General features: G+C 38.2%; 1 protein-coding gene across 3 annotated transcripts in view; it reads right to left on the bottom strand.

Moving 5' to 3' along the window:
* Positions 1-9890, bottom strand: part of LOC107093229 (potassium voltage-gated channel subfamily C member 1-like) — a 112987-nt gene that overhangs the window by 50812 nt on the left and 52285 nt on the right. For all 3 annotated transcript variants that reach the window (XM_015388149.1, XM_015388147.1, XM_015388146.1), the window contains exons 2-3: positions 4124-4255; positions 2649-3510 (exon numbers count right to left, since the gene is read on the bottom strand). In XM_015388149.1, the coding sequence (XP_015243635.1) occupies positions 2649-3510; positions 4124-4255 (994 nt within the window). The remainder of the gene's footprint in view (positions 1-2648; positions 3511-4123; positions 4256-9890) is intronic.

Genomic DNA, 9890 nt, shown 5'->3' with positions numbered 1-9890 from the left:
GTGGACCCCGCCACCCTGACATTGGCTCCACCGATCTAGCGTTACAACCTGTGGTCAGTTAATAAAGTCCTTGATCCAGCAGCACATACAGCCAGAGGGTCTAAATCCATGTGAAACAGATTTTCTACCAGGATGTCAGTGCTGTTGGCATTAAATGCTGAGCTACAGTCAACAAACACCATCCTGACATCGATTCCTCAGGAGTTCTTGATGGCTCCGGGAAGTTTAAAGGGCCTGTGGACCAGTTCGCCCTATAGGCAATTTTCTTAGGGGGTGCTAGAAAACAATCATTTCAAGGACTTCCTCACCAAAGACATCAGTGTCACTGTTCATTGAGGTCTTTAATGGCTGTAGCTTTTCTTTTATATAGGATGGTACTTCAGTCATGGATAGGGATAGGGTGAAAATCCCCGTCCGGACTCCTGCCAGTTTCTCTGCACAGGCAAAACATTTCTGGTCCTACCACTTTTCATGCTTTAACCGCCTTTAGTGCATGCCTAACCTGTTGTTCCTGAAAGGGTGAGAACCTTTGGTCTTCTATGCTCTGCAGTCGAAGAAGCTATTAGGTTCTTCTGCTAACAAGGCATCTTCATTGATCTTTGCTGATGAATTAGCGTTGTATTTCGTCTATGCCAGACCCCTAACCATGTCTTCTGAGGGTGATTGTTCTAGAGATGAGACTTGACCTTCCTCTTGTAAGCCTCCTTTGCAGCTCTTGATCTGTTGTACAACACAATGTCATCTGATTTAAAGGTAAAGATATGTCCTTTTAAGGGCGGTTTCGCCTCTGTGCAGCAGTTTGTGATTTTTATGGTTGTAGTGAATCTCTTCCCAAATAAAACAAAACAGATATTTGTAGATTTCAGAGGCAACAGAAACAAATCGAACAACATTACACTTATGGGATGTGGATGTGGTGGTGGAGGAGTACTCATAACTCGGGATTTACCTGGACATTGAAGTAGAAGAGACAGAGCTAAAGGAGGAAGCGTAGGTCCCTCAGAGTTTGCAGCAAGATGCTGCTTATCCTGTTCAAGTCTGTTTATATCTGCTGCCATCATCATATTGGCTGGCAGCATTAGAGCAATTGCCTTAAGGAAGCTTAACGAGCTAATACAGGACAGGTCTGTCTGGGAACTCCTCTAAAACCTCTGGAGATCATCAGAGGAATTCTATATGAAACGAACAACGGGAAGTCCATTCTTTTCAGAAGACTTAAATATTAACAGGGTGTCTTCAGTCAAAGGCTTCTAAAGGCCACTATTTAAGATCCTATTCTATACAGCCATTAACTACACTCAAAAAACACTGAAAGTTAAAACATTTAATTTCCCTTTTGGACCAATAAAGTCTTATGGATTAACGGATTTGTTCAGCTCTAGTGAGTGCGATGCACACCGGTCATTAAGGAACAAACCAAAGTAAGGCGGATTGTTCATTTTTGTTGTTTGGGAAGATCCTGGTGTTACTAATATTTTACGAGCAGGGTAGCTGTAATGCCAGACTAACCAAAACAAATGACTTGGTGTGGTGCTAGCTAGGAGTAGGCAAGCTTAAGGCGGGCATACACTGTAGGAAGTTTAGCCCTTTTTGGGCCGTTTCTCCAGTCATGCAAGTTTCTTGGATCAAGCTGAGTTTCAGCCTTGCAGTGTGTCCAGCGTCGTGTAGTATACAGCGGGTAACGAGGGGCGATCAGCCTCTCATGACCACCTCCCGATAAGAAATCGTAAGGTTGGGAGAAAATCAAATATAGCTGAAATTCAGTCTGCCGTTGTGAGGCAAATCCTGCAGTTGAAGCAGAGCTATGAGCCGATCTACTAGAACCTTGAGCACTGTGCATGTGCAGTGGGAGTTCTAATTCTTAGAGATTGACGAGTCCAACCAGTGCCGTCTCTCGGTACTGAGTCCGACGGGTGGTTTTTGGACGTACAGTCTGAGCAGGTAGATCAGAGCATCGGGACATTTAGATTAAGAACATGCATCGTGAGCTATGAACTTTCACACCTTGGGGTTTCGTTGTTCAGTTTGAGCTGTATCTGAATACAATGATTGAAAATATCTTACAGTGCATGGGTCAACAACCCCTTGTTTCTAGTACGACTACCCACCCATGTTCGCTTGGCTGGACTAACACTGATGTAAGGATAAAGCACTGCCATTATGAGGGACCAGAGACCAAGCATGACCTTTGTGCATGTTTCTGTTTATATATAATTTAATAATCAAAATATGATTTTTAATTGGAGTGAAAATTGTCCCAGTAGAATGAGAGAAGCACTCCATACAAAGTCTTCTTTCTGTAAAACAGTTGGGTATTCCACACTGACTAGACTAAGGGTCTTTTTGTTTATTGTTTCTCAAAAGAAACATCAAAATTAAATTTCTCTAGCAGGGTCATTTCTTACCCCGCCCAAAAGGGGTCTCAATAGGGAAATAAATGAGCACTAGTATTTATTTATTTCTCCAAAAAATGATTAAACATGAATCTGAGTAAAAAACATGTTATGACTCACTTTAAAACATTATCAAGGAATAATTACAGTTTTCTTCATCAATAAATGTAAAATTATTTTTTGATGCATTTCTCCTTACTGTTCTAAATTCCTCAGTGGCATGCCTTTTATGAAGGGGAATGCGATCTAACTTACCTGCCCTGTTTATTTCAATGATCTCTTCTTGTGCCAGTGGGCAGTCTCCTGCACCCATCATGCTGCCAGATTCCACCATGCCTGGCCCGAGCACATTGCCCATTAATCTATGTGGAGAAGCAGTTGCCATTGCTAACGCATCTGGCTTGCAGTAATTGGGACTTCCCGGCTGTGGTGCTCTTGGGATGTGCTTGTTCCTCTTCTTTGGAAGCTTCTGCTTGGCCATGGCCAGTGAGTAGTACATCCCAAAGTTGTTGACAATGACAGGCACAGGCATAGCGATGGTGAGCACACCCGCCAAGGCACATAGAGCACCCACTAACATTCCAGACCATGTTTCAGGGTACATGTCTCCGTAACCAAGAGTGGTCATGGTCACCACAGCCCACCAGAAGCCAATAGGAATGTTCTTAAAGGTGGTGTGGTTAGCGCCAGTCGGGTCATCTGGGTCAGCTCCGATACGTTCCGCATAGTAGATCATAGTAGCAAATATGAGAACACCTAACGCCAGGAAAATGATTAGCAACAAGAACTCATTGGTACTCGCTCGCAAAGTGTGTCCCAAGACCCGTAAACCGACAAAATGGCGGGTTAGCTTGAATATACGCAGGATACGGACAAAGCGTACCACACGTAGGAAGCTCAACACATCTTTGGCTGTTTTAGAGGAGAGGCCACTGAGTGCAACCTCCAGGTAAAAGGGAACAATAGCCACAAAGTCTATGATGTTAAGGGCGCTACGGAAGAATTCTGCCTTGTCGGGGCAAAAGATGACACGGGCCATCACCTCAATAGTGAACCAGATGACACAGACACCTTCCACATATGTCAGCCAGCCGTCGGTGACAACTTCATAAACAATCTGTAAAGTGAATGAAAAAAAAAAGGATTAGAAGACTTAATCATTTAGCAAGAGGAAGGTTATTATGGGGTGCCATTCGTAAAGTTAGGCAGTAAAAAAGCAGGAGCAATATTTATAGTTATTTAGCGTGTTTTAAGAGAAGAATTAGGGAGTTATTCCTTCATTTATAAAAATCAAATTTCTAAAATATATATTTAGATAGTCAGTTAAAAAATCTGTCAGCAAGTTAAATATTTACTATCCAAACTAAATAATTATTTTAATTTAAGATTTATTTTCAAAACTAAATACTTTGTTTTCAAATTAAATATTTAGTTTGTTAGATAAACATTTAGCTCTAAATTAAATATTTATTCAACAAACTAAATATTTAGCTAGCTTTGCGTTAGCAAAATATTCACTTTGAAAATCAAATATTTAGTTTGTTAAATAAATGTTAAGTTTGGAGCTAAATATTAATTTAAAAAATTAAATATTTAACTCTAAACTAAATATTTAGAAATGATCATATAATCCTTTAACCTTTAAAGGAATAAGGCAGTGCTGACCTCTAAGTATATGATTTAAGCGCCCACATTTGGGCAGAACATTTTGGATAATATTGCTGCCGTACCTCCTCACGTGTTACGTTGCCAACGGTGACGTTCTCCGTCTTGTTGTAGATGGTGTTGAAAGCCTCGTGGGTCTCCAAGCAGAAGGTGGAGATAGAGAGAAGGATGAAGAACAGCGAAGCAAAGGCCACGTACTGCATAGAAAAAAAAAAAAGGAGACAATGACAAACTACAGATGAGTTGCATTATCACCTCATACTTATTTATTTACAGCCAGCAACAATTTAAACTCAGTCCCTTGAAAAAAAAAACATATGTCTTCAGTTTTTTTGCAGAATTTTAATATTCATATTTTGCTGACTTGACAGAGGAGAGTTTGAGCCATTGCAGTATTTGCAGTACATTAAAACTGCCAAAAGAGGGCACAAATAACAAAGTGATTAGAGGAGAGGAATCTTTTTAATTCAGACAATATGTGATGACCAGATAACTACAGAGAAAACAGCCCCGAAACAAGGAAAACAAAGGTTATGTAAACACATTTCTAAAAGCCTCTGAAAATAGAACAAACATTATGGAAAAATAAAACTAATAGATGAAAAAAAATATTCTGGAAAAAATATATTCTATAAGAGTTTTAATCATAAATTAACCAATTACCTTATGAAATGAATTGCTTTTTTTTATTATAATTATTCCCATGCACACACACACACACACACACACACACACACACACTATTAGGCGTTTTTTATGGTGTGCCATTAGGGTAGCTTGTTCTGCAGCACTTCTACTGCAGTCTCATGCCTCCAGCTATCCCTCACCTCACTCTATTATCTGTATGTCTATACATTCAGTGAATAGAAGACATGAAAAAGTACATAAACATATTGAGAGCAACTAGAAATGATTACAATAAGATATATAACTCATTGCAAACAAATGATTTATATCTTTCATTTTTACCAAATGTGTGTATAAGATGCAGCGATGGACTCAAAACCATGCAGGTAGCAAACAGTCAGGATGAAGGTTTAAATGTTTAAATGGATTTAAACTCAGGCAGGATTCAAATGAACCACATTGAACAAGCAGCAACAGCTTTGGCATCAGCAGCAATGTAGCATCTATTTCATGCATCTAAAGCTCACAGTGTAAAGCTGGTGCAGGTAACTTTAATCCATTTAATCTATTTAATCCTGAAGTTAGTGATAAAGTAGGCAGTTGCTGGGGCCCTACAGTATGATTTCCAGTGTGCAGGAGACACCACTGGAATCAAACCACAGACCCAAGACATGAGGACAGGAGGATTGCTGATATCTGCATGCACTGGTGCAGGAATGCGCATCACTCTGTATGCACCCAGAGTAAAAAATGCATTAAAATTCTTCAAAAGTTTAAATATTTACACCCTTCTTATCCATGTGAATCCTTGAAAGATGTGGTTGTTTGACAGATTCATTAAAAAAAAATCATGGTTTTGACACCTTTTATCCAAACTTGTCAGTGACGGCGTCTTATCAATAACTTCTGTGGCTATTCTTTTAACGTTACACCAAACTTGATTAATAAAAACAAATAAACATTATAAGGAGTGCTTCCTGTGCTGAAAGGAGTCATCTTTGGAATGATGCAGAGATTTGCAGTTTTTTTTATTTACAATAATCTCTGAACTTATATCAATTATTACCGTATTTTCCGGACTAAAACGCACTACTTTTTTTCCCACGCTTTGAACTATGCGGCTTTTAGGAAGGTGCGCTTTTTCTGTGGAGGTTTACTAAATGCAGGATAGAGAAGTCAAGTTGTAAATGAAAGGATAAGGGACTAATTTTCATTTAGCACAAGATTATGCTTCTCATGCTTTTATCTTTATTTCTGTTAGGTTTCTGTTTCTGTTATGTTTTTCTTTTGCTCCTTGATTTCTAGTGTTTAGTTTTCTTTTCACCATGTTTCTTTATCCTAGTTATTCGATTATTATTTTGTTGTTGTTTTCTTATTGGTTCCTGTCTTCCAGGTTTTCCATTTGTTGTCCTCTGCTGCCCTCTTGTGTCCTCTTTCTCTTGCTCTGTTTTCTGTTCTGCTCTCACCTGTTTTCAATTCCCTCGTTAGCCCTCTTCCTGTCTCTGTCCCCTTTAAAAGCCCTCCCTCTTCAGTTCCTGTTTGCTGGATCCTCGTCTTACATCTCATCAAACCTCTGGTCAGTTCTCTGTCGTCCTTCCTTGTCTCTTCCTGGTTCTTAGTTTTTGGTTTTTCCCTGATGTCTCCTAGATTCTGGTTCTTAAGATATTTTTGTTGGATTTTTACCTCCTGCCTCAGAACCTGAAAACCTATTAAATCACTTAAATTCATCTCAACCAACTCGTCTCTGCATTTGGGTCCTCTAACCAACACCCTCAATTCATGACAATTTCAAAATATCTCTGAGTGTTTGATTTCCACCCTGATCTACATTTAGCGAAATAAATTTCAAGAGATGCTGCTTCCTGATTGCTAATTACAATAAAAAAAAAAACAGTTCTAGGTATAAAGCAGTAGCTCTGTTGAAATGAGAAAATAATCAGAACATGAAGGACATAACATGGAAATTCCTGTTCTTTAGGTTCATTGTTAGGAAATGTCGATCCAGGGAAGTTTTTAAAAAAATGACACCATTTCTCTATGTAAGGGAGAGGTCCCGCCCTGCATGACCATATTTGTATCACATCTGTGCATTAAACAGACAAATATTTTTAAGATGTTGAAAGAAATAACTTTAATAGGATAAAAAACAGGTTTAGTTGACACAGAAAGTTAACTGCTTGGAACCTTCAGAATTTGTTAAAATCTTCTTCTTTATTCTCAGGATTTTATGTTTCTGCCCCTTTTTCTAATTTTGTGCCGTTTTTCTCAGTTTGTGATCCAGTTTTCTCACGGCGCCTCACATATATTAAGGTTCTCACCAAAATATTTTGGTGTAGCGAGTCGACGCTTCGCCTATTTTATTAATTTTATTGACTGATATCTGGACTCCCTCACTGTAAAGATAAGCTTTACCCAAAAAAGTGAAAGTTAATTTAATTTATTTACATTTTAATAAAGTAAATCTAATATTAATCAGAGGTGTCATATAACAAAGTCCAAATACTTTATCTTACTACAGTAGTAATGTTGGCTTTCTATACTTTAATGGAGTAATTATTTTTAGACAACTTTTTTTTTTTTTCTCCTTACATTTTAAAAATTAGTTTTGTTTCATTTAAGCTCATTTTCATTCTGGCCTGTTGGTGTTTAAACAAAAATAAAAACCATCAAAATAATTAGTTTCATCCAGACAATTAATGTCTTTGTGGTTGGACTCGGTGCTGCCCCAACTTGTTGCTCACCACATACCAAAATAAATAGTTTTTCCAGATGATACAAAGTTAAACATGACTCTGTTACCATTAGTTATAAAACTAAGAGAATAAAGTCTAAGGAAGTTATCATCCAGAATAGTAGAAAAATGTTCCTTTAATAGAGTAGAGCAGTAAATCTTCTGGCCTTAACATTTCTTCCTGCATTACTTTTACTTTTATACTTTAAGTAGATTTAAAAATTGTACTTTTACACTTTTACTGGAGTAATAAGCTTAAGTTGATCCTCTAACTTCTATAAAATGTTTTTAAACAGCAGAGTTTAAACTGGAGGAATAAACTTCCATAGTTTGACACCTTTGTTAGAAGCTCTCTGGACAGCAGACAGAACATCAACAGCTTTACTGTTTCCTGCTTCCTTGTATGGAGTAAAAACAAATCCAACTTTTGCTCATCATTAATTTCTGCAGGTGTTTTTAAGCATCTTCCAGCATCTCTAAAAGCTCTGCTGTGGTAAACATGTCCATGCTGTGATGAGGGACAAACACCTGCTGTAGATCTTCCATCAGTCTGCTCACCTTTCTGCTTTTGACTGTAGAAAAATGTTCCTTTAATAGCGTAGAGCAGTAAAGCTTCTGGTCTTATCAGTTTTTCCTGCAGTACTTTTACTTTTATACTTTTACTGCAGTATAAAGCTGAAGTCGATCCTCTAACTTCTATAAAACTGTTCTAAACAGCAGAATTTCTACTAGCGCTGGCTTAATAAACATTAATACTTTTGACACCTCAAATATTAATAATTTTAAAAAGAGAATGTAGGTCAAATCTATACTACAGGTACTACTGGATGTTTCGGACCTTCTCTCCCTGGAAGGATCTTCTGAGAATCAAGCTGAGTTAAGGATTCAAGGGTGTGATTCTGATCAACCCTTTTCCCCAAGGAATGTCTGGGGCTTCTCTCTGAGCAGGGGATTCATCTCCACAACAACCCGTTCAAGTACCGCAGGAAATCTAAGTGGCAGTCAGCTTCTCCGTTCACCTACAAACAACAGCATTCTGGGTAAACCCTGTCCGCCCTCCATCGAACGAGACAAACACTGGAACACCCCCACACCGACTGGAGTCAAAGAGTCATCCATTTTCTGGAAACGTGAGTCTGCAATCTATTTCTCCTCTTCAACTTCGAGAATCAAATTTCCCACTGAGCCTGAACTAACCAGTGTCTTCCCCTCACTTTCCAGTTCCGGTTGAGCAGAGTTCAGAGCTACACTGGATTCATCACAATCTTCTCAATAAACCTGTTAAACTTTCCCCTGGTCTCTCTGAATTGTTTTCTGCTTGTGGGTCCGAGCTCTTGATAAAATCATGACAAAAACACAAAAATAAGAACGCAATAAACCAGCAATAACCTAGAAATACACTTTCCTTTTATTACTTCTACTTCTTTATTACTATTCCTTTATACATATAAAGGAAGTAATGGTAGCAGTTTTTTAAATAATTGCATTTCTATATAAGGAATATTTATTTATTTAATATTTTTTGTTCAAATTTATTCATATTCATAGTTTTCATTTAGTTGATTGTTTAATCATTTTTTTATATTTCATGTTTTACTTATTTGGGCTATTATTTCATTTTGAATTGGTAAGTTTATTGTTTTAGATTGGGGAGCGATGGCCTAGTGGTTTAGGGCATGGAGCCTGGAATCCAGAGGTTCTGAGTTCGAGCTCCACTCTGGGTCCCTGAGCAAGACCCTAAACCCCACACTGCTCCCCGGGCGCCGCACAAAGGCAGCCCATTGCTCCCCAAGGGGAGGAGTTAAATGAAGAGAGTGATTTCCGCTACTCTGTACTTGTGACAATGTAATGACAATAAACAGCTGGAAAAGATAATTAAATGTAAAAATGTTCCATGTAGTTATTTCCTGGGACATTTATATTCATGTATTTCCTGATATATCTTTGCTCCAAACATTCCTTAGGAATCGCATCACAATAATAGTGAAAACCATCTCATGAGAGTAAAAATAAGTGTTATTTTATCACCTGCAGAGTTGAATATAACTAAATTAGTGGAAAAATTACTCTAAAGCTATTCTACAAAAGTAAATTAAAAAAAATCAATCCACTGGACTTTGTTTCCAAGTTTGAAGAAGTTTCTCTTCCATCCAGGAAGCTTTTTCAATTCAAAATGTCAGAAATAGTGTTTAGTTCCAGGTTTTATCCAGCAGCCCAACAAAGCCTGGTTTTAGTTTAGAAAACATGCAAATAGAAACAGATGAACGGGTCCCCCCCTTTGGAATGGGGGTCGTTTGGCTTCTTTGTTAGCCTGCAATGCATTCTCCCATTCCAAAGGGGGGGACCCGTTCATCTGTTTCTATTTGCATGTTTTATAAACTAAAACCAGGCTTTGTTGGGCTGCTGGATAAAACCTGGAACTAAACACTATTTCTGACATTTTGAATTGAAAAAGCTTCCTGGAAGGAAGAGAA

Source organism: Cyprinodon variegatus, unplaced genomic scaffold (genome assembly GCF_000732505.1).
Source record: "Cyprinodon variegatus isolate N-32 unplaced genomic scaffold, C_variegatus-1.0 Scaffold415, whole genome shotgun sequence".
In the NCBI taxonomy this organism is placed as follows: Eukaryota; Metazoa; Chordata; class Actinopteri; order Cyprinodontiformes; family Cyprinodontidae; genus Cyprinodon; species Cyprinodon variegatus.
Note: the sequence above shows the minus strand (reverse complement) of the source record. Positions and strands in the feature narration are given on the sequence as shown.